Here is a 24,654-nt window from a genome sequence, read left to right as displayed (position 1 = left end):
CACTAAAGAGCAATTTGAGAGGAAATTTTTAGACTAGGAAATATTAACATTTCCCTTTATAATGTATATGCATGTGCATCATTTTGTTCCAGGTGCCAGAGATATTGTAGACACTAATATTTACCCTTATAAATGGTGATTCTAATAGGGAGAGACAAACTAAATAAATGAGTACATTGTAAACACAGACCCTCAGAATCTTCCCTATGTATATCAATGCCAGTAGGCTGAGTCTATTTCTCTTCCAGAAGAAATTATGCAAAGAAAACCAGAATTAAAAGGGTAGCGTTTCCTACTGGGCAAATTAATTTCCTTTATAAGTTGGTAGAGAAGACCTTACCTCCACTGCAGTGTGACATGATCGCATCACACCTGTGCCACTGGCATGCATCTGTGCTAAGTTATAGAAAGCCAAGATATGGCCTCCCTGAGAAGCCAAATTAAAATATTTCAAGGCCTGTTTATAATCTCTTTTGACTCCAATGCCATCTGTAAGAAAAACCACATGAAAGGTCAGTACTAGTCTTAAGCTTTATATATGAGGAACAAAACTATAAATGAAGGTCAAGAGTTCTTATTTAAGAAATATGTGAACCTGATTAATAATAACTTACAATGAAAACCAAGATGTACAAATCAATTGGGAGAAGAGGAATTGGTCAGAATTGAATGGTTCTCATTTCCATATCATAGTGCCATCTTGTGGAAAATCAAGTAATTTAGATCTTACTTTATCATTAATTCCAATGTTACTTACTATAGTACATAGAGCCAAGCTGTAGTTGCCCATCTACCCAGCCTTGTTCAGCAGCTTTCTGGAAATACTTCAATGCCAGATCATAATTCTGTTGAAAAAGAGGCCACATGACCAGAAAGCTCAAAAGCTGATATACACATAAGTTTAGATATTCATTCATTAAAAGGAATTAACAAAGCATACTTATGAAACACCCTCCAAGAGACACTAGAAGGATTACCTTCTTATTTTTTATGATACACAGATGATCATGAGGGGAATTAGTATTAAAGACTGTGAAGAAAAGCAAATAGAGTTTTTTGTGACATAATTTGTGTGTTAGCTCTGAGAAACACAAACAGTATCAGCAGGACACCAAGCCAGGAATTAAGAAAGAAAGAAAGTCATTGTTTTACTCCTAACCAACTACTACTTTTTTTCTTTTTTTTCTTTTTGTTTTTTGTTAGTGCTCAAATTATACTCTTAAAAATACTTTTCAGTATACTCATGTATGTAAAAAGTCATTGTATTATCATGTTTACAAACATACCAATATTGGAAACAGAGTTCAATAACAAATCACATCTAAATTTTATAAAGAAAACACAAATATTAAAACACTGACTAATTATAGATAGCAAAGTGGGGGAAAACCCATCAGCTAATAATCTGCATTTTAGGTAAAAAGCAGCACTCTCTAAGAAGAATCAAATAATTAATGATATTCATCTATATTAGTATATACATAGGAAACTTAGTGATTGTACTGGCTTTATTCCTTTTGCTAAGCCATCTTACCTTCTTCACATTCGATGCAAATAAATAAAACTTAATATGAAGAAAAATATGTCCTCGTAATTCACAATAAAAGGGTCTACTTTACTCTGAAGGTCTGGGAGTATTTACACAATAGGGATCACTTAATGGATCAAGTGGATGAAGATACCATGTTGATTGTGATCCACTGAAGAGAAACTTAGTGTACTTGGTGACTGAACTTAGTCCATGGGAGCTGAGATAGACCTAACCATTTTGGTAGTGTCCCCAGATCTTCTAAGAAAAGAACCTAAACAAGGAAACATAACAATCTATCCAGAAGTAATATCTATAGGCCCTTTCTTAATAAAGGTAGAAAAGGGGCCCTTTCTAGAATACATGGATACAAGTATAATATTGTGGTCTACAGATTACTGGATTGATACTGTATCTGGCATAATGAAGACAAAGTACATTTCAAATCCACTGTCAGATTAAGATACTTCCACAACTTGTCTCAATTCTTCAAACAATGAAGGAAGTTCCTTTTCTAGGCTGACAATTAGTCCAATTAGTCCTATGCTGGCATTACTGCTGGCTATGAAACTCACTACGAAAGGCAAGTGATTAAATTGAACCACCTGATAGGTGTTATAGCAACAGACAATACTTTTGTTTTTTCTAAAGTCCAAGTTTGCTCCCTTGGTCTGTTGCAAGGGCAAAAGTAGATAAGAAACCAGTCTTAAAGCATGCTCTGGGGCAGTATCAATGGTAACTTTAATAAAAGATAATTTATTTCTACCTGATACAACAATAGCATGGAACCCTTTGACACTTGGTAATTTTTTATACAGGAAATCACTTAGGTCATCTGCCATAATGAACCCATTTCTTCTGCAGACTCCATATCCATGCCTGGATTTCAGTTCCTGGGGCTGCCTGGATTTTCCCTGCTGTCACTTCAGGAATAGCTTCAAAGACAGGTTCCTCTACAAGTCACCACTGCATGCTTCATGACCTCATCAGCTCTCCAGGAAATGATTCCTACACTTTGGACACTGGGTGACGCAACCACTCCTTTTTAAGTCTCAATTTAACTAATATTAAATAAAAAAATTTATTTATTCATTGTTAGTTCCTTACCGGTGTAGTTTATCAAGTACTATATAATTATTAGATATCAAACATATGCGCCCACAGAGAAAAGTTAAAAATTACTACTGAATTTTAGTATCTAAAACAACCAGAAAGAACGAAAATGAGATCACATTATGTCTCTTTGTGTGTGCTGGGGAATACCCGTAGGCCAGAATCTTGCTCTTAGTTTCAGAACCAACTTAAAGATCATATTGCTTGGAGACATCATATAGAGAAGATAAAGAGGGCAGTAATGAGAATTCAGGGGCAGCCAAAGTGAGGAGACCCACAGAAAGATGAGAAGGAATGGCTAAGAAAAGCCAAGAGAGTCTGCAGCCAGAACCCCAGGAAAGAGAGAGTCCAAGAGACGTAGAACCAAAAAATGTCAACTGAAGTTGACATGTAGGATATGTTGATATACACAAGTAAGTTATACAAGACAGAACCCTCACTGCTAAGAGCTAAGAGTAGTAGCAGCTAATGTAGTTCATTTTTTAGATGAATTTGGCTTTATAATGAAGGGCTGGAGAGAGGAAAGAAGGTAGCTAGAAGGGGCAAAGGGTAGAACAGAAAGCTTTCTTTCTCCTAAATGGGAGACATTTATGTACTTTCTTAGTCTTGAATGAAGAAGTAGCAAGGGAGATTGTTTAAATTCTAAAGAGATGGCAAGTGTAGAACACAGTAAAGAACAAAGATGGAAGAAGAGGTCCAGCTTCACATCTTCAGAAGTAGATGCCAGAGACTGAACCCTCCTAGGCGGCAGGGGTGGGGTGTAGGGTGGTAAAGAACTAAATTCAGAGTTAATAGGAAAAGGTTCCATTTTGGCTACAATGAAATGGCCTCACCTGGGCTGACTCAAGGATACTTAAGGACTATCTTTCTAACTCATCAGCTAACTGCTTATTAAAGTCAGAATGTCAGATTGAACACTTACAACTTGAACTCCTCTTCCATAGAGGTAAGCCATTCCAAGCCCACTCTGTCCAACTGGGTTGCCCTACAAACCAGAGAAATCAGACAAAAGAGCAAAAAGGAGTCATTAAAATCGTAGGTAAGAATAAATGACTGCAAAATAAATCATTTATAAGCATATTAAAAACATGTCTTAGTACTTTGCAATTCAAAACAAAGCCTCCTCCTTCCCATCAGACTAAACATAATACTGATGTTTACATACATAGGAGGCTTTCATAAATTCAACTGAAAAGAACAGTAAATTCAAATTTAAAATTAAGTTTTGGTGATTTACCTTATTTGTATCATGATTTCTAACACAAAATATAAGACTATTTTACCTTTCTCTTTCAATTAGATAAGTCACATTTTTCTTGTTGTTGGAGATTTTCATTAGTAACTCTCTACCTCAGTAAAAAAGCAAGATGCCACGGATAGCCAACAAGTAATGTAATTACAACAAAATTGCTATCAGATGGCAAAGATATACTAACGTTTACTGGAGTATTGTAGAGCAAAGATAATCACTGTTTTGAGAAATAAAAGAGAAAAATCTAGAATATGCCTAAACTCAGACAGATCTGAACACGTCTTTAAAAAAATGGTACAATGCTCCTTAGGGGAAGTAGCTGGCAAAGAGATAAGTGTACACACTGTAGGCACTGAGGATCTTAATCATTCATACATAATCTTCTAAAGTATACTAAGGGCTAAAGAAAGTATAAATTGTGCATTCAGATTTTTAAAAGTACCTAATTTTATAAGCCTTTAAACCTCAAGTTGCAATACAAATAGGAGTAGATTATATAACTCACAATTCTACTATGAAAATCAATTATCTCCCTGATCAAGAAACCTCTCAATAGGGAAGAGTGTGGGAAGAGGGCAGAGTAAGGAGTTCCAGGACTCATTCCTTCCACCAGAACTATTAAACAGGCAGGAACTGAAACAACTATTTTGAAAATCTGCCGGTCAGAAGACTACTATATAGCATCCAGGGAAGAGCAGGAGGGAGAGGCGAATAACTTGTGGTAAAGAACAGTAAATTGCTCTCACTGCATGGTGGCTACCAGTATCTATTCCCTATTCTTGCAGCAGGTAGTTGCAGGGTCCAGCCTCTGCCTTGCTCACTGGTGACAGAAAGGACATAAAAATCCTCTACGATCACAGTGGGCACAGCTATTCACTGATAAAGGCTTTTGATTAATGACTTTGGATTGCTGGGGGCCTGGCTCTGAGGGCAGTCATTGTTTCAACCTATCCCTAAGAGGAAGAGTGGCAGTAAAGACTTAAGGACACTGCACTTCCTCAGCGATGCGGGACACAGTTAGTTGAAGGGCTGCATTTGTTGGGCAGGCCAGGAAAGCTCAGCTTTGTGGAGCTGTCACAGAAGCTATGGTGCCCTTCCTAATCCCCTCCCCAGAGCACTCTGGGGCTGGTCCTTGCTCACTGTGAATCCCTGGACATGTTTTGACTGAGAAAGACTGACTTGGAAAAGTCGTCTCAGCATACCCTTCTCCCATAATATTGCCTTTAGGCAAAAGCAGCTTAAGACAACGAAAGGACTGTAAGAAACAATAGGGGCAGACAAGCTGGGGCAAAGGCTTACTGGCTTCAAACTCCCAGGAGAGGGAGGTCTGTCTCGTGGGTAAGAGTGGGAAAACCAAACTGCTGTAAACAGGGCAACTCCAAAACAACTGACAAGACAGAGGACCAGAAAGATAGAGAAAATCCTGCATACTGCATTTGCCTTGGTCAGACCTTCCTGAAAAGAGGGCTGAACCTCAAGAAAATCTCTGTTTTTACCTGCTGGTTACAAAATCAAGAAACAGAGATCTCAGGAAATAAATCCTAGAGTTAACGTTTTAAAAAATTAAACTATACAGTGTGCAGCAAAAGAGTACAAGACAAAGAAACTGTAAATGATGGAAGGAAGAGAATAAAAACCCAGAAAACACTAATGAAGAAGACAAGAATGTGGACATACAACAAAGACTTTAAAAAAATCTTAAAAATGTTGAAGGAGATGAAGGAAAATACAGAGAAAGAACTAAGGGCTATTAGTAATACAATGAATGAGCAATATGAGAATATTAATAAAGAGATAGAAAATATAAAAAGGACCCAAACAGAAGTACTGGAGCTGAAGACCATAATAATGGAAGTGAAAAATTTCCAGGGTTGTTTCAAGAGCAGACTGAAGCTGACAGAAGAAGAATCAGTGAACTTGAAGACAAGACACTTGAAATGAGTTAGGCTGAGGTACAGAAAGGAAAATAATGATTAAACATGAAAATACCCAAATACACCCCTGGTACACCATTAAGAATACCAATGTATGCATCATGAGACTCCTAAAAAAGAAAAGAAAGAGCAAGGGACAGAAGGAATATTCAAAGAAATAATGACAAAAATCTTCCCAATCTTAGCAAAAGATGTGAATATGCACATCCAAGAAGCCCAGTGAACACCAAACAGGTCAAACATGAAGAAATACACTCCCCATTATACACTGATTACACTATCAAATGCAATGGACAAGGAGAGAGTTCTAAAAGCTACAAAAAAAAAAACCCAAAACAAGTTATATACAACGAAATCCCAATTACATTGAATGCCGATTTCTCATCAGAAACAATGGAGGCAAACAGACAGTAGGTTGAAGAAGATGGCTTCACAGGGAAATATTACCAAACCTTACAAGAACACTGAATTCCAATTTTGCTCCAACTTTTCCAAAAAGTAAAGAGGAGGGAACAATTTATTCTACAAGACCAACATCACCTTCATACCATACCTGGATAAAAATACTATAAGAAAACCACAGACCAGTATCTCTTATGAATACAGATGTAAAAATCCTCATCAAAATACTAACTAACCAAATTCAACAGCATATTAAAAGATTTATACCCCCTGATCAAGCGGGATTTATCCCTGGTATGCAAGGGTGGTCCAACATAAGAAAATCAATGTTATACACCACATTAACAAATTGAAGGAAAAATGACCATCTCAATTGATGCAGAATGGGCATTTGACAAAATCCAACATCCTTTTTGATAAAACACTTAGAACACTAGGAAAAGAAGGAAACTTCTTCAACATTAAAGAGGGCATATATGAAAAGACTGGAGTTAATTAACATTCCATTTTTTAAAAAATAGGGTTTAAAAAAAAGGATTTATTTATTTATTTCTCCCCCCACCCCCAAGTTGTCTGCTCTCTGCGTCCATTCACTGTGTGTCCTTTTGTGACCGCTTCTATCTTTATCAGTGGCACCAGTAATCTGTGTTTCTTTTTGTTGCATCATTTTGCTGTGTCAGCTCTCTGTGTGTGCGGCGCCATTCTTGGGCAGGCTGCACTTGCTTTCATGCTGAGCGGCTCTCCTTATGGGGCGCACTCCTTGCACATGATGCTCCCCTACACTGGGGACACCCCTGCGTGGCACAGCACTCCTTGTACACATCAGCACTATGCATGGGCCAGTTCCATATGGGTCAAGAAGGCCCGAGGTTTGAACCGCGGACCTCCCATGTGGTAGGTGGACGCCCTATCCATTGGGCCAAGTCCATTTCCCAACATTCTACCTTAATGGTGAAAGACTGTAAGCTTTCCCTTTAAGATCAGGAACACAGACAAGGATGTCCACTGTCACCACTCTTACTCAACATTGTACTGGAAGTTCTTGCCAGAGCAATTAGGCAAGAAAAAGAAATAAAAGGTATTCAAATTGGAAAGGAAGAAGTAAAACTTTCTGTATTGGCAGATGATATGATCCTATATACAGGAAATTATGAAAAATCCACAATAAAGCTCCTAGACCTAAGCAATGATTTCAGCAAAGTGGCAGGGTACAAGACCAACACCCCAAAGTAAGTAGTGTTTATATACACAAACAATGAACAAGGAGAAGAAGAAATCAAGAAAAATATTCCATTTACAATAGGAAAAAAACAATATCTAGGAATAAATCTAACCAAAGATGTAAAGGACTTGTAAATGGAAAACTATAAAACATTGCTGAAAGAAATAAAGAAAACCTAAACAAATGGAAAGCGATCCCATGTTCATGGATTCTGACTAAATTGTTAGAATGTCAATCCTACCCAAAGCAATTTATAAATTCAATGCAATCCTGATCAAAATTCCAATAATAACCTTCTTTGCAGAAATGGAAAAGCCAATCATCAAATTTATATGGAAAGGTAAGGGGCCCTGATAGCTAAAGTCATCTTGAAATAGAAGAATGAAGTTGGAGGACTCACACTTCGTAGTCTTCAAATGTATTACAAAGCTACAGTAATCAAAACAGCATGGTACTGGCACAAGGACAAACAGACCAACTGAACTGAACTGAGAGCTCAGAAATCAACCCTCACATTTATAACCAATTGATTCCTGACAAGATAGTAAAGACCACTCAATTGGGAAAGAACAGTCTCTTCAACAAATGGTGCTGGGAAAACTGGATGTCCATAAGCAAAAGAATGAAGTCACACCATATACAAAATTCAACTAAAAGATGGATCAAAGACCTAAGTATAAGAATCAGAATTATAACACTCTTAGAAGAAAATATAGGGAAGCATCTTCAGGACATATTGTTATGCAATAGTTTCTTAGACTTTACAACCAAAGCACAGCAACAAAAGAAAAAAAAAATAGATAAATGGGACCTCATCGAAATTATAAACTTTTGCACCTCAAAGGACTTTATCACAAAAGTAAAACAACAAACACAATGGGAGAAAATATTTGGAATCCACATATCTAATAAAGGCTTGCTATCCAAGAGGCATAAAGAAATCTCTCAATAACAAAAAGAGAAACAATCCAATTAAAAATGGGCAAAAGACTGGAATAGATACTTCTCCAAAGAAGATATACAAATGGCCAAAAAGCATATGAAAAGATGTTCAACATCAACATCATGAGGTATTAGGGAAATGCAAATCAAAGCCACAATTTACCATTTCACATCCATTAGAATGGCTGTTATTTAAAAAATGGGAAATAAGTGTTGAAGAGGATACAGAGAAATAGGAACACTTATTCATTACTGGTGGGCATGTAAAAAGGTGCAGCTACTGTGGGAGACAGTTTGGCATTTCCTCAGAAAGCTATGTCTATAGAACTACCACATGACCCAGCAAGCCCACCACTAGGGATAAACCCAAAAGAATCGAAGGCAAGGACTCGAACAGGTATTTTCCCACTGATGTTCATAGTGGCATTATTCACAATTGCCAAAATATGGGAGCAATCCAAGTGTCCAACTGATGAATGGATAAATATGATATATACATATGATGAAATATTATATAGCCATGAAAAGGAGTGAAGTCCTGATACATGTGACAACATGGATGAATCTTGGAGATAACTGGTTGAGTGAAATAAACCAGACACAAAGGACAAATATTGTATGATCTCACAGCTTTGAAACAATTAGAAGACAAAAACTCATAGAGTGACAATCTAGAAATTAACAGCACTGTATACATTGAATACATATGAATGTGATTAAAAGGGGAAATGTTAGATTGTATATATGGTAACAGAATAAAACTTAAAAAAAAAAAATCCATGGAACTATACTACCCAAATACTAAGTTAAACCATGGACTGTGGTTAATAGCACAGTTATAAAAATGTGCTCTCATCTATTGTCGCAAACATTCCAAACCAATGTAAGGTGCTAATAACAGAGTGGCATATGGGAATCCTGTATTTTGTGTACGATTGTTCTATAAATGCACAACTTCTCTAATAAAAAAAAAAAGTACAAAAATATAAAAAAGAAACTTCTTAATGAAATTTAAACAGAGATTTACTATTCAACAATCTGATCCCTAAAAAATAGCTTCTTACTGGAAGATTTTTTCCTAGTCAATTCATTCACATACATTACATTTACATAAGCACTTTCAATAAGTTCTGGGAGGAGCTGCTTATAAACAATAACTATATATAATATACATATTATCATATCAATACAGTACATATTTCATTACACTGAGTCATAACGTCTTTACCATGTCTGCAGCTTTCTTAAAGTAGTGAAGCGCTGTCTCATTACTCTGTGGCACAATATCACTTCCTTCTGAATACATCTGAAAAATAGACCCCAATTTCATTAAGATCTGTAACCCTCTACCCACTTGCAATTTTCTCCCACCTCATCTCATTCTGATTTTTGTTAGATCTCATGGAATCTTTCAACAAAGTTTAGAATTCCCCACAGGATAGTTTAGAATGAAAGATTCTTAAAAACAAACATTTTTATATTATTTTCTATTCTAGGTCATATCAAACTTATGAATACAGAAACATGCACACATAAAGCCAATTCATATGTCAGAGTCAGGGGAAGAAATCTTAACCCCAAGATTTTCTTTTTTTTACTCTTTATCCCAGGGTTTAAAATATTGCTTGGATTAATGATTAAGCAAGGAAAAGGGAGTTGTTAGAAATGTCTATTCTCCTTTCCCCAAGATAAGATAAAGACTGGGTCTCAAGTTCAGAAAAAAAAAGTAACTAAAAGGTTATTTAAAGTTTCACATACTGGACACTTCGCGTACAGGTACGGAACATGAGAAAGGGCCAAGAAAAAGGAAAACAGAATGGACCAATACTGGACCAATACTGTTTTTATCCATGTACATATTAAGGAAATTATAAATGAAATCTTTTTTTGAAATAGCAATAAGTGATAATTCAGAGCAAGAACCAAAAGGGCTCAAATGTTTAATAAAAATAGATGACGCAAGAGCAATTCCTATGCTTTAATATTTAGATTGGAAGGTTTAAATGTAAAGTTGCCAGGTCCCAATTTCTAATTGTATACATGTGGTAAAAACTGATTAGATTTTCCTATTTGTATAAATCTTTGAGATATATCCTATCTGAACCTCCTCATACCTTAGGATTTAGTTAGGCATGAAAATACTCACTGGTTAACACTGTATTAAATTTTGAAATAATGATAAAGGAGGTTTTCAAATTGTGCCATGACATATGGAATCTATTCATGAACTCTCTGGACTTAAATGTTCCCTTGCTCAAGAAAAGAAATGGATTGAGCAGTGGATGATGGTGAACGTTTTAAGGCAATTAAAAGGTCTGCCCATAAATTTCAACAAACACTGACTGCTTCTATACTGCATGGAAGGAAACAGGCAATTATAAGAGACTTAGCAAAACAGGTTCTTAAATCTAATCCATTCCTGTAGGTGTGAACCCACTGTAAGTAGGACCTTTTTATGAGTTCTTCAGTTAAAGTGCGGCCCACCTCAATCAAGATGGGTTTTAATCCTATTAATGGAGTCCTCTAGAAGTGGAATGAAAGACAGATGGAGAGAAAGTCACAGAGGAAGCAGCCAGAAATTGAACATCAACAGAATCCACAAGAGAAGGCAGAGGCCACCATCTTCCTTGCCGTGTATCATGCTAAAGACGAAGATTTGCCAGCAGCCAGCCCCAGATCACCACAGTCTTTAGGGAGAAAGCAACACCTTAATGATGCCTTGGTGTGGACATTTTCCTAACTTCAAAACTATGAGTGAATAAATTCCCATTGTTTAACCTAACCTATTTCATGGTATTTGCTTGAGCCGTCAAAGAAACTGAAATACTCATTATGTCATAAAATAAAAACAAGTAGGAGCTCAGATCATGATAATTTCAACAAAGAATTAACATACTGATGGGCAAATGCTATGCTACATTTATAATGCCTACAAAAATGGCTCAGAATAATGTTTATCTTAAGACAAAATATAATACTTTTGCATTGGAAATTTTAAAATTTATTTCTGGTAAGTTGTACAGTCTAAATACAATTTATGTTAACTACACAAATTTCTCTCACTATTGCATAATACATTCACAGGATGTACAGTACCTTTCCCAAGAAGGCCATAGCATGTGAATTACCAGCATTTGCTGCTAAGTTGAAGTAGTCAAATGCTCTCTGTGAGAAAAGAATTTATGAAAATAATTAGTTTTTAATAGAATCTCCTTGGCTTTTAACCATAATAATTGTTGAGGGAACATTTACAAAATGGTGTTATAGTGTAGTGGTGGCTTTAAAAAGAACATCACCCAGTTATCAATATTTCAAAATAGACATTAGTGCAACCCAGAAGTTTTATTTCATCAGATAGGTGCATCAAAGTACCATTTATCATTAAGTCATTTCATAGTTACAGGTGCAAAAAAATTTCTTTTGTTTCCTAAACTTAAGAGCCAAGAAAACTTCTGATATTTACAGGGAATGTGAGCATCTGACTGATTAAAAAACATCTACCAGCAGCTCAACTTCTCTTCTCTCTCTCTACCAGTAACCAGGGAGAAAAGGAGAAACTAGTCTTTTATAAGGCATGGACATATTTTCAAAGTTATCTAAAGGAATAAATCTTCCTTTTCATATTAGAGAAAGATTATTTTATTTAAATCCACACACTTAAACACACTGGCATCAGTATAAATACACATACTGTACAACAGAATTTTCCTTAGTGCTCAAAAATAACTTTCCAATAGGAGTTTTCAGCCATACTTGTATCATACACAGAAATCAAGATCTTGTGTGTTTATTATTTTGGCAATACTGAGAATTAGGGTTTTAGAATAAAATCTTTCCTACCGCTATGAGATATATTTCCATTTTTATTCTTCAGTTTACTCAGGATTTAGTTAGATTTTGAAAGGTCACTTGTTGGGTGTATAACACAAACGATATTGGCATTGCCTTAGCAAGAAATACATCTGGGGCATCATTTCTTGCTACAACATGAAATGTGAAACCCTAGGAGCACGAAAGTTACCTGATGGTTTTGTTCCACTCCACGCCCTCCATGGAGATGCAGTTGTCCCAGACCAACCTGAAAGTTAACAAATCTGGCATGCAATTAAAATTAGACCAACAGGAAAGTACTTGATCATACACACGTTCTTGTCTGTGGCTCAATAAATTAAAGATTTAGCCTTAACGCTTGAAAATATTACTCTAATCAAATATTTTAAAACTAAAAATGTCAAAAACTAAAAATGTCTACTTTTAAATATAAATTATCTTTCAGAAATGGAGGTAAAATAAAAGCATGTTCAGAAAACCAAAAATCAAATTTGTCACCACAGGACCTGCTGTAAAGGAAATACTAAAGAGTGTTCTTCTTCAGGCAGAATGAAAACATCCTGAGAAGCTTGAATGTGGTAAGAAATAAAGAGCAACTGAAAGCAAATTCGTGAGTAAACCTAAATTAATATGGACTGTACAAAATAATGATATCTTACGGGGCTCAAAATTTTACAGAATTAAAACATACCCAGAGTACTCTAAGGTCTCTGCATCATCCAGGAAATGGTGAAGGTACTCATTCTTATTTTATTTTTATTAGTCAGGGATATGTGTGTGATCTCTAGGATAACTACTAAAAGGGTAGTAAAAGAAGGTCCAACCACCAAGTTAGTAGAGAGGAAGAGGTACAATAAATAACAAAAAGCACTCAAACTCAAAGAGGGCAAAAGAGAAAAGGAACATGGAAAAGCAGGAGAAAGAGAAAGCAAGTAAGGTAGAAGATTTAACCCAAATATATTATTAATTACTCCAAATAAAAGATTGTCAGAATGGACAAAAATAAAACAAGAGACATACCTTAAACATAAGAAGGTTGAAAGTAAAAGAAAAGCTATTCTATGTAAATACTAACTGAAAGAAAGTGGTATAGCTATACTAAGATAAGAAAATACAACTGGAAGTGAAAAACATTTCCATAGATAACGCTCATTTCATGATAAATAACAATGTAAAAGAATGAATTACACCTACATGAAAAAACACAAATTGAACTAAAAAACGTAAGGTTGAGCAAAACAAGTCAGGTTTACAAAAGATTGCTGTATGATTCCATTTATGTAAGGTTCAAAAACAGGCCAAACCAATGTTAGAAGTCAGTTGAGTGGGTAATATTTGGGAAGGAAGAAGGGTTCATGATGAAGGGGCTTCTGGGAAGCCTGTTATGCTATACAAGAGGCTCATTTTATGATAATTCATTAAGCTGTACACTTCAGATGTATGCCTATTTCTGTGTCATAATTCAGTAAAGTAAAAAAAAAAAAAAGGAAAAGAAAATGACATACACTGTATTACACTGCTTTTTAACTGGGGCTTTCCAATTAATACAGTGAAATTAGTTTTCCGCAATATTAAGTAGCATTCTATTGATTTTTAATAGCTGTATAGTATTCCATTGTATAAGAGCATCATATTAAAGATGGATAATTCCCTGTTATTGTACATTTACATTATTTTGAATTTTAATTGATCTCTAATGTAAAGGAAGATGTTAAAGGATATGATCACTTTTTTCCAGAGCTAAGATTTGCATCTTTGACTGTAGTTTTTTTTTAACTTAAGATTCCCTTCTGTTAGTCTTAAAATTATTGTTCTTATAAGTATCTATTGCTCATCTCTCTATATTTCTAAATCAGAAAGAACTGTAAATTTAATAGAAAAAATTGATGTGGACGTTCTCCTTTCTATTGTAATATCATCAAAATAACCCCAGAAGCAGCAAATTATACATGATATTTTGATAGACATAATATAATTTACATTAAATAAGCCTCCTTCTGTCCTTGACCCTGAGGAAACCATGGTCTAAGGTAAGCAAATGAAACACTAACAGTAATCAGCTCTGAAAAGCATCTGAACTCCAAATATTCCAGTGATCTTATAAAGTGACAGCTTCTGTTCCTGGTGAATCCAGTAAGAGCCATCATCATCAATGCTAATATTACTCCTTTCAAGCAGAGGTTTTCAACTGTGGGTTCTTTAGATTCACCTGGTAAGTTTTTAAGACCTATTCATGCCTAGGCCCAACCCTGCACCAAATCCAAATGGAATCTCTTGAGAATATGGGATCCGTGATAATTTTTTATGTTCCTCAGGTGATTCTAATATGGAGCTAATAATTGCTTAGTGCAATGAACATGTGCACTTATGGATATGAATGCTTGTTTAAACATACCTGTGCTTGTACATCACCTTTTTCGGCTAGGAACTGGTAATACTGAATTAAATCTTCTTCTAGCATTCCACTGTTCATTCCCGGATTTTCCACCTCATCGGGCAACCGTATTCTCTGTACTACTGAGCCTCCTGTTAGTGAGATATCACTAGCAACTGAAATAGAGCAAGAGAAATAGCATGGAGGAAAGTCAGAAAGATTGTACTGGAGAGACAAGTACGTACAATTCTAGCTGCCAAATCTTGTCAGAGACTACATGTTAAAGAAAACAGTTTCTATAATAGTCTATGGATTAGAAAATAGCAATCTACTAATAAATCACACTTTCTCCAACAAATATTTTAGAAGTGGAACCCAAAGTAAAATTAATGTTAAAAATTTTCCCTTAATCAACTAGCATAAGGATGATTTCACTTAAAACAGCCATTCAAGATATTTCAAATTGTTCAAGAATAGTTGTGATTAAAATTAATTCTGTATATGTTTTTTTTCGCTGAAAGGTGAAAGGGATAAAAATAAATACCGTGATTAGCAACAAGGCGATAATGAGTCAATGCAGATTCACAACTCTGGAGGACTCCGATTCCAGCCCAGTATCGGTAACCCTATATAAAACAAAAAAGTGAGATAACAGCAGTTTCATGTGCTTTATTGGAATTCTTGTTGGAACAAAGAAGGCTAACCATAATCAGAATGTAATTTTGCTGTTCTTGATGTTAGTATACTAACATGCCATTTATCTTGAGTTTTAATTTATTCAGCAACTTGAACTACATAATAGCTAAGAACTAGAAAACAAATAATAGTCCCTAGAGCAATCAAAACAGATGCCATGAACTTTATGTAAGAAGTGTGTACATTTTACCCATGAAAAATTACTTAAACTGATTTTAATCTTATTTTAGATGCTTTTCTTTTTTTTTTTTTTAACAAAAATGGGTTAGCCATCCAAGCTAGCAAAGAAGCAAAAAATTAGAAAAATAAGGAAGATAAGAAACTACTAAAAGCAGACACGGTAATACCAGGAATAAGTGACTTTAGAGTAAGTGGGAAGATAGCTAATTATAAAAAGCCGAAAACACAAAGGAGAGTTTGCTGAAGTCATTTGGCACAGACCCAAATAACTTTCCAAACTTAATAATTTTTACAGTATTACTGAATAACAACAGGTAATGTAATATTCGTAAGTAGCCACTGCTTAAGATTGATAAATATGATTTTAAAAGATTCTGATAAAAATATTTAAAATATTTTTGCCATACAAAACATGTTAAATAATTTCATGTTTCTTGAAAACTTGTATTTTCTTGAAAATTCACCTAAAAAGCAACTTTTAAATTACTGTTCGAGGAATAAATTTTACTGTATATTAAACAAATGGGAAAAAAATACAACTTCAAAATCAGTGAGGAATGTTTCAGAAAGTTAAAGCAACACCCTTGCTTTTCACCTGTTTAAACTCCTTTAGTGGTTTATCACTGTAACAGGATAAAGTCCAAGCTCCTAACCATGATTTGTAGCCCATTTAAATGATTCCCTACCTGTCCTACTTATGAACTACCTGGCATTTTATTCTCTGGCCATACTAAAAGTGCTTGTAGTTTCTTGCAAACACAACATTCCCTTTACTCTGCCCCCTTTCCCATGTTGCTTCTGCTGTCTGTGTACCCCTGGTTCTACTTCTTCCACTAACTCACTCCTATTTGTCTTTCTGGAACACTTTAGTAGCTCCTTAAATCCCCCTCCTTTCCAACCCCAGGTAGGTTAGGTATCTTTCTAGGTGAGTCCCAAACATTTTCACACTGTACTGTAATGGTCTCCTTCTGTCTCTCTGGATTATAAGCTTATTGAGGGCAGTGATAATATCATATTGAAATCCCAACAACTAGCAAATAGGTATTCGATAACTATTTATTGAATACATGTGGGGAAAATGATCTAGGATTCATTCAGTTGGCCAAAGAACTAGATTTTTTCTTTTTGGTTAAGTCTTATATCCCATCAGTGACCAAGCTTGTAAACTGAACACCTATCCCTGTCCCTCCTTTCTAGCTTTTTGACTGGTTTCTCTGCTTTTAGTCTCATTTCTGTTCAATCTACTCTTTACACTCCTGCAAGAATGAATTCTTTTTTTTTTTCCCAAATGCAAATGCTTATTTCCATCCAAAGCACCCATATGGACAGGTATGTTGAAAGAGTGCTTTTCCCAGGGGATACATAATCTCTGCATAATCAAAATATTTCATGTGAAAGCATTGCAAAGCCAGACCAACAGCTTTAATCTTGAAACCAGAAAAATGAATATATAAAACAGAATACAAGATTTTAATAGAGAAACGAAAAACATAGCTTTGAATGCATGAGCTGAAAAGAACTGTTGCATGTTGCCTGCACATGTGAATATGGCTAAAATATTATTAAATATCATTGCTTATGTAGAACACTCAGAGAAGGCTACTCATTTTTTTTTTTCTTCCTTCCATGGCTGTTATAAAATAACTAATTAGAGGTTTTTGCACCTGACAAGCATGAGAAATTCTTAGTGAAGTTTGCCATCTTATGGCAAATCTATTAATACAATTTACTATGTAGGATTACTATTAAAGTTCAGGATTTAGAATTTATTAGAAAGTTTAATGATGCACCAAAAGCATGTATCATAAAATTCTATTTTTCTAGAATATTTGAGAAATTAGATATTTTTGCTATTAGTTTAAGAAGCTTTGAAATACTGCAGATATAAATATTTATATCAATATGGCATTTTCAGAGAAAATACAAGTTAGTGCAAGATATGAGTGTCTGGATTCAAACCACAGCTCCACCAATATTTAGCTGTTAGACCTTGAGGAAGTATCTTTGGATGCCTCAATTTGTTACATGTAAAATGAAGTAATTACCGTACTTATTCAAGGTTTTGAAGAGGGCATTTTGTTACATTTTCCACTTTTCTCTAAATTCCAACTATATACTATATAATCAGCTGTTATTCAGGAATAAAATGATTAAACATAAAAATACAAATTCTGCATATTAAAAGTACATGTACCTTGAATAATAAAATAAGTAACAGAATTCAGTGAAAAATCTCATGTGCTTACTCTAAAATAATTAAAAATGTATGCTGCACACACAAAAATATACGATATACTTTTCTTCTAGCCTGAGGATAGTCTGCCTTCCATATTACTGTACAATTAAAGAGGAAAATTATACAGATCACTATCAATGGTGCATGAACAACAAAGCATTTGTGTACAGTGATATGACATGCAGCTTTTAAGACAACCACAGAAATTACAGTGAAAAAACCTGAAGAGTTTGACTAAATTCTGTGCATGCATGCATGCATGTGTGTGTGTGATGTAACAAATTTAGGACAGTACCAGGCAAAACTAATCTCTTTCTTTATATAAAGTAGTTATTTTTATTATGATTTGTGTCCTAAATTTTCTGGGATGGTTCTCATTTCAAATAATCGACCTTAACATCAATTATCATGCTGTGATTTTCATTTAGAAACTATAATGACAAAATGTAGAAATAGTAATAATATTTAGCAGCTAATATGGTGCTTAAGATGTACCAGACACTGTTCTGAGCATTTCCCACATAAGAACCTATTTACTCTTCACAACAAGCCTATAAGGTAAGTACCATTATCATCCTTATTTTATAGATGGGAAAATGGAAGCATAGAGATTTTAACTAATTTTTTAAGGTCATACAGCTATAAGCAATGGAGCCAAGATATAGTTATAAACACAAGTAACCTTGCATTGTGGCTTTTGCTCTTAACCACTGCACATTCTAGGGGATTAGTAAATATCAGCTAAGAGCAAAAGAGGTAATAAGTCAGTATCAGGCAAATTCCACCAGTAGTACCAGATCCTTTAAATACTTTCATGTATTCCACTGCCACACAGGATTTCCCCTTCTGTATTATCATTTGTCCTTTCCCTATTTGTTTTCATTTTATTCCTTTTTCAAAATGAAATTATTAAAAGTTATGTGTGCTTTAATTTCCCTTTTAAACCATCTTATCAATTATTGTGCATCTGTCTCCTCCTCTCCCTCTTCCATCTCACAGAACATTAGAAACGAGAACAGAAAATAATGGTTCAGAATGTACTTTTATCTGTATATGTAGAATATTGTATCAGTGGAAACATTCATTTGAACTCTTCACTTAAGGTAGTCAATAAATGTTCACTGAGTAACTTATGAATGAATGTTACATTAAAATATCTAATTAAGGTGGCAAGATTAAGAGAACCAACAACAACATGAAGAACAGTACATATTTAAATAACAAATTAAGGTTCTAAAAGCATACCTGAACTGCAAGAAGAGCAACTGTAATTATTTGCATTTTATTGGGAAGCTGTTTTCCCTGGTCAGGATGGTTCACAGCTAGCCAGGGAAAGAGCCAGATGTGGAACCCCAGGGCTATTTAGTATATGGTTAAGAGTATAGTGCATGAAAATACTTTTATGGTTACAGGTCTTCCTATTCCACAATAAATAATTTCTTATTAATGTTTCTTTGGGGAGTTAGGTATTGCTAAAGAGCCTCTTTTCAACAATTTTTTTCCTTTCTCTCTTTTTTTTTTTTTTGCTGGAGAAATACTTTTTCTATTCTATTTTATATTTTATTTCCCTATGAGAAAAATCTGCAAAATCGACTCTTTCCTTTCAAAAGGGAAAACGAGTTCTTCTTTGAGGAATAAAAAAAGCAAAAAGTCTTCTCAAAATGTCCCTCCAAAGTCTGCCTTGAGAAGAAATTGGAAAGTGTAAATTTTACATTTCCAAACATCAATCACTTTTATCCTTTTAGTTATAATTTTTGATCAACAGTGATACCTGAAGCAGAAAAAGGCTTGCATGACTGATGTATTAATTACCACAAGGTAATGAACTTTAGCATTATCAGAAGTTCCAAAGAGTGGAATGACTGTATGGAAACAAAGGGTGGTGTATACATTTGGTTCAAAGAGAGGAAACTGGAGCATTACCAGGGTATCCAATATACTGATGCCAGGATGTCATAAAATGTAGCCCTGCAGTTGGGTATTTATTGAGATTGGTAAGATTTCCTTTATGCCATCCCTATTATGTTTTTGGTTTCCTGCCTTTTGACCTTACTGTCTCCACTTCATACTCAGCATCCTTCCTGGTGATAGGATGGGACCTCAGAACAGTCCAATTCAATAAATGAGACAGAAATGATGGCCACTTTTGGAGGACTATACATTACTGAATGCAACTCCTGAAACATTCCTAAGGACCTACAGTCACAATGCTGTCGTGAGATTCTGAAGCTTCCTGTTTTGTCAGAAATTACTTCTTTCATCATTGGATCAAGAAGAGGTCTATGTTGTACAAAGTATCTAGTTGATTTTTCAATCTACTATTCCCTTTTCAAGTAGTTCCAAGGTCAGGAAATTTCCAAATCAAGGCATCAGCAGAGATCCTTTCTCACCAAAGTTAGCTGCTAGTGATCTTGGCATTCCCATATGGTGAAACAAGATGGTGGTCAATCTCTGCTGAGGTCCCTGCCTTCCCCTCTGGGCTCACTGTCTCCTGGAGCCTAGCTGTGGGTGATCAGGCATATGGTGGTCTCTTCCCCCTTGAACTGCTCCTTGGGCGCAGCCTCTTGGGGGCTTCATGCTTCAGCTTTGGCTGCTAGCAGTCCTCTAGTTCTAGTCCTCTCTCACGCATGGCAACGTAAAGATGGCAGTGGCTCTCTTTTTCAAGAAAGAACTAACATTCATTTGGAACGTGGTAACATGGGTCAGAAATCATGTAACTTATCCAAAGTCAGTTTATAATTAGAAAAAAAAAAAAGGTAAAGAATCTGGTGGAAAGATTATATATTTTCCATTAATTAATGCTACCAGGTAACACACAGAGATACGCTTTAGTGTCCTTTATAGGACACACTTTTTTGTATAGTAAGTTCTTTATCAGCTTAAATGCATACTCTCTAACAAGCCAATCTAAAAAATCAGTTGTGACCACTGTAAACAATAAATTCTTCTACTACTCAATGTTACCAGCCTTCACTTTACTTGTCTTACTTACCAAAACCATGTGGGCTATTAGATTGCCCCCAAGAGCTCCAAAAGTATAGTATACAAGAGCCTGTGAAAGAAAAAGAGATGTCTGACTGAATACAGGCACATCACTATCCAATTCAAATTGGAATATACAATGAAATTTTAATAGTATTACCTTTGCCTGACTTGAATTAACACCAAGTCCAGAGGCATAGAGAAAGCCAAGAGCCTGAAGTAAAATGATAAAAGAATTCTTTAGTTTTTCAAAGTTTATCCAAGACAGACACAGTTTTATGCACTATGAAAAGAAAGAAGAGTCGTTAATTGCTAAAAGATCTGAACTGTGTAAGTATATACAACTGTGGAATTAAAGAGCCTCAGAAATGCTTTCAGTGTTTTGCAAATTACATAATGAAATACAACTTTAAACAAGTCTAAAAATTTAGCTTGAAGATTTAATAAAATATTAACTAAAGGTGAACACATTTAAACATCAATCTGACTTCATCTTTAAGACAAAATAATTCCTATAGCATTATATACACATATTATCTATTATGAAGAGTGGGATACATTATGAAAAAAGACAAGAGACTTTCATGATAAAGTGTCCTAGGAATAAAAAGAGGCAGTCAGGAGTCTAGTTGAAGGAATCAGAGAAAAGTCTGAAGGTTTTCTGAAAACACACACACACACAAAATGCATTGGTAAGGTTCTACCCTTTGCTTTCTGTTGGATCAACCTTCATGACATGAAAGTGTAAGCTAAAGCTAGTAATATAAAGGCAAATGAGGCAGGGACTGCTAATGCTTATCAAATATCCATGAGCACCTCTATATTTTCCAGCTTCTTTGTAGGTAGGTAGGGCCATGTCTCTGGGATGTAGTTGGAAGTATAAGCCATTTTTTATGTCTGGCCTTTAAAAACACCCTGGAGAATCCACTGGCCCTCTCTTCTCCTTTCATAATGGCTTGGAAGCACCATGTTCCAGATGGTATAGTTACATGACAGAAGCAGCCCACAATCTTCAGTTATCACTTGGAAAAGAATGATGCAGGTAGGAGAACTGCATCAAACCTGGCATGACAATTAACAACAGTCTGAATTGTTAACCACTGTGATGCTAGCGCTTTATCTGTTGTGCCAGCTAAAATTAATTATGATGGAGAGAGTGCTATACAGTGTATAAAGCACTGGAGCATTATAAGGCCTTATTAGTAAGGGGAAAAGATGTTATATAAAGTAAAAACATTCTTCAGCACAGAAAGGTCCTAAACATAGTTGAATATTCAATCCTGCTGAGAACAATGGTCAAGATTCCTGTTACTTTAATAGTCTGAAAAGAGAATTCCTCTAACCCTGGTTAGAAATTTTGTTATTTCTTTAAGCAAATCACATAACTTGAATAAATCTTAATTATTGAAGGCATATTAAATAAATGTGGTGACCTCCTAAATCTAGGACAATCTTAGCTCTGCTAATGGTGAATCAAGCAGATATTATGGTTGATTCAATATCAAGCAGCTATCAAGCAAATATTAAGCAAATGATCTGATGCAATGTGGAATACAGAAAGTCTCCTAAAATGCAATGTAGCCAAAAATATTTTACTTGAATTCATTAGTGTTTGGCTGTGATGTCCAGTTTACAGGAAATATAGGTCATGGAGAAACAAACTAAATGACATCATGGAGAAGCAAACAGACAACTAGAGTAGGGCATTCTGCATAAAAACAATTCCTAGCACTATCAAGTTAAGTGTCACAGAAAAAAAAAGTGTGTATTTAGGGAAGTTACTCTAGAAAGAACAACTAGATACAAGGTTTGATACTGTGATGGTTTGATGCAGGACTGACTCTAGAAAATCATATCCTTAGAGCTAATCTATTCCTGTGGGTTTGGGACCTTTTGGTTAGATCACTTCAGTAAGGTGAGGCCTGGGGTATGCCCTAATTCTCTTCCTGGAGTCCTTTATAAACATGATGACTACAGAGAGAGAAAGCACAGAAGCATAGAGAAAAACCCCCAGAAGCTGACAGAGAAAGCCATGGAAGCCAGAACCTGAAATCAACAGAACAAAGAAACAGAATGAAAGCAGCACCTGATGATGCCTTGATTTGGACACTTCTCAGCCTTGGAAATGTAAACTTACAAGTCAATAAACCCCATTGTAAAAGCCAACCTATATCTGGTATATTTCTTTTGGCAGCTTTTAGCAAATTAAAACAGATTTAAAGAAAAAAATTTGATTCAACACCGTATGAATATGGTGTGGGTATTACAAGACAAATATTTACTGGAATGAAAAGATGAAGTCTGTTGATTGAAAAGAGGAAGTTGTGGGAAAACATATAGTATAATCTCATTTTAATAAAAAATTCACATGCATATACACATAGAGAAGGTCTAGAAGGGTACGCATGCACTAATATAGTAACAACAGTAATGTCTGGGGTAGTACATGTGTGAAGTTTAATTTCTTATTTTTGTTAGTTTGCATTTCCAGTTCTCTTTAATACACATGTACCTCATCTGTAAGAAAAGACTATTTCTAAAAAAAGACAAAAAGATTAATAAGAGCTGGAACATTTAAACTTTTGGAAAAAATGAAATAGTGATTAGATAAAAAATAATTACCTTCATTTCATTCTCTGCAAATCAAATTTGTAAAACTATTAATCTAATTGTGGCAGGATGCAATTGCAAAAGTGCTTCAGTTGACTGTTAATGTTCTTAGACCAAGCGGAACGACTGTCTAAGAAGACTGGTAAAATGGTCTGCCACAAAATTAATATTTAAAGGTATTTTACCTTAAAGTCTTACTTGTTAAAAAAAAAAAAGTCAGGGAATAGAGAGTGAATTGTTGTTAAAATAAACAGGGCTTTGTGCAGGGAGATTCTCCATCAAAAGTGCATTGACTGAGGAGAACCAGCAAGATGACGACGGAGTAAGGAGCTCCTACAGTCAGCTCCTGCTACAGGGCAGTTAGCAAACACCCAGAGCTCTCTGGAGTTAGCTGAAGCACCTGTTCAGGGGCTCCAGGAGACCAGAAGAGCATCCTGCAATGTCCTTGAAGGAATGGAAGGAGGAGGTTGCTCATCTGCAGAGAAGACTCAGAAGTAGACCGCTCCACGCCCCGGAGGCCGGTGCCCATCCTCCATTGTAGGTACAAGCCGCCTCAGGAGCTATTCCGTGGCTGGAATTGAAAGCTCCACTTCCCCAAAACAGGGCAGGAAGAGACAGTTAGGCACCAATTTCAGCTATGATGAGGAAATTCAGTGGGCTACAGTATAATCCTGAGAACAGCTAAAGTTTGAGACTGTCTGAGTCAGAAAGAAGCTGGGAGCTGCCATCTTTACTCTGCACCCGGCACAAGAGGAAGCGGGGCGGAGTGAAAATCCCAGTGCTGGTGGGGACCGGCTTCTTCCCATCCAGATTATACTGCAGGTCTAGCCTAGGTCCCAGTGCCACCTCCAGCAGGAAGGAAGCTGCAGGGACCTGTGTGAGGCTCTCTGGGAAATGACTGGCCAAGCTGTGGAGGCCGGTGATCATCCTACTCTGGCGGTACGAGCTGCCCCAGGAGCTCTTCTGTGATGGGAATTGGAAGCTCCATTTCCCAGAAACACGGGAGGAGGAGACTGTTGGCTGCTGATTTCAGCTACTTAATAGGAGACTTGACTGGCTAAGAGATAACCGTGGGAATGTCTGGGGTGAGAACCAGCCCAAGTCAGAAAGAGGCCAATAGCTACCACTCTGACCCCACCACCAGTCTGAGGGGAAGCCGGACTGACTGAAACTCTCAGTGTCAGCAGGAACCAGTTTCTTTCACCCAGATCGGCCTGCAGCCCTAGCCTAGGCTTCAGCCCTGCCTCTGGCAGGGAGGAGGCTGAGGAGCCCTGCACCAGCCTATATAGGTAATTGCCGGTAACTTTGGCTGGCATAGACTGAAAATCAGAAGTCTACCAGGGCAACTGCGG

The 24,654-nt window shown here is 35.9% G+C and overlaps 1 protein-coding gene across 1 annotated transcript in view; it reads right to left on the bottom strand.

Moving 5' to 3' along the window:
* Positions 1 to 24,654, bottom strand: part of SEL1L (SEL1L adaptor subunit of SYVN1 ubiquitin ligase) — an 82,855-nt gene that overhangs the window by 20,504 nt on the left and 37,697 nt on the right. Inside the window, exons 7-16 of the mRNA XM_058292790.2 lie at positions 20,853 to 20,906; positions 20,703 to 20,762; positions 15,143 to 15,224; positions 14,620 to 14,774; positions 12,415 to 12,471; positions 11,490 to 11,558; positions 9,622 to 9,699; positions 3,564 to 3,626; positions 758 to 845; positions 341 to 489 (exon numbers count right to left, since the gene is read on the bottom strand). Of these exons, the coding sequence (XP_058148773.1) occupies positions 341 to 489; positions 758 to 845; positions 3,564 to 3,626; positions 9,622 to 9,699; positions 11,490 to 11,558; positions 12,415 to 12,471; positions 14,620 to 14,774; positions 15,143 to 15,224; positions 20,703 to 20,762; positions 20,853 to 20,906 (855 nt within the window). The remainder of the gene's footprint in view (positions 1 to 340; positions 490 to 757; positions 846 to 3,563; positions 3,627 to 9,621; positions 9,700 to 11,489; positions 11,559 to 12,414; positions 12,472 to 14,619; positions 14,775 to 15,142; positions 15,225 to 20,702; positions 20,763 to 20,852; positions 20,907 to 24,654) is intronic.

Source organism: Dasypus novemcinctus, chromosome 3, assembly GCF_030445035.2.
Source record: "Dasypus novemcinctus isolate mDasNov1 chromosome 3, mDasNov1.1.hap2, whole genome shotgun sequence".
Taxonomy (NCBI): Eukaryota; Metazoa; Chordata; class Mammalia; order Cingulata; family Dasypodidae; genus Dasypus; species Dasypus novemcinctus.
This window is presented reverse-complemented; position numbering and strand designations above follow the sequence as displayed.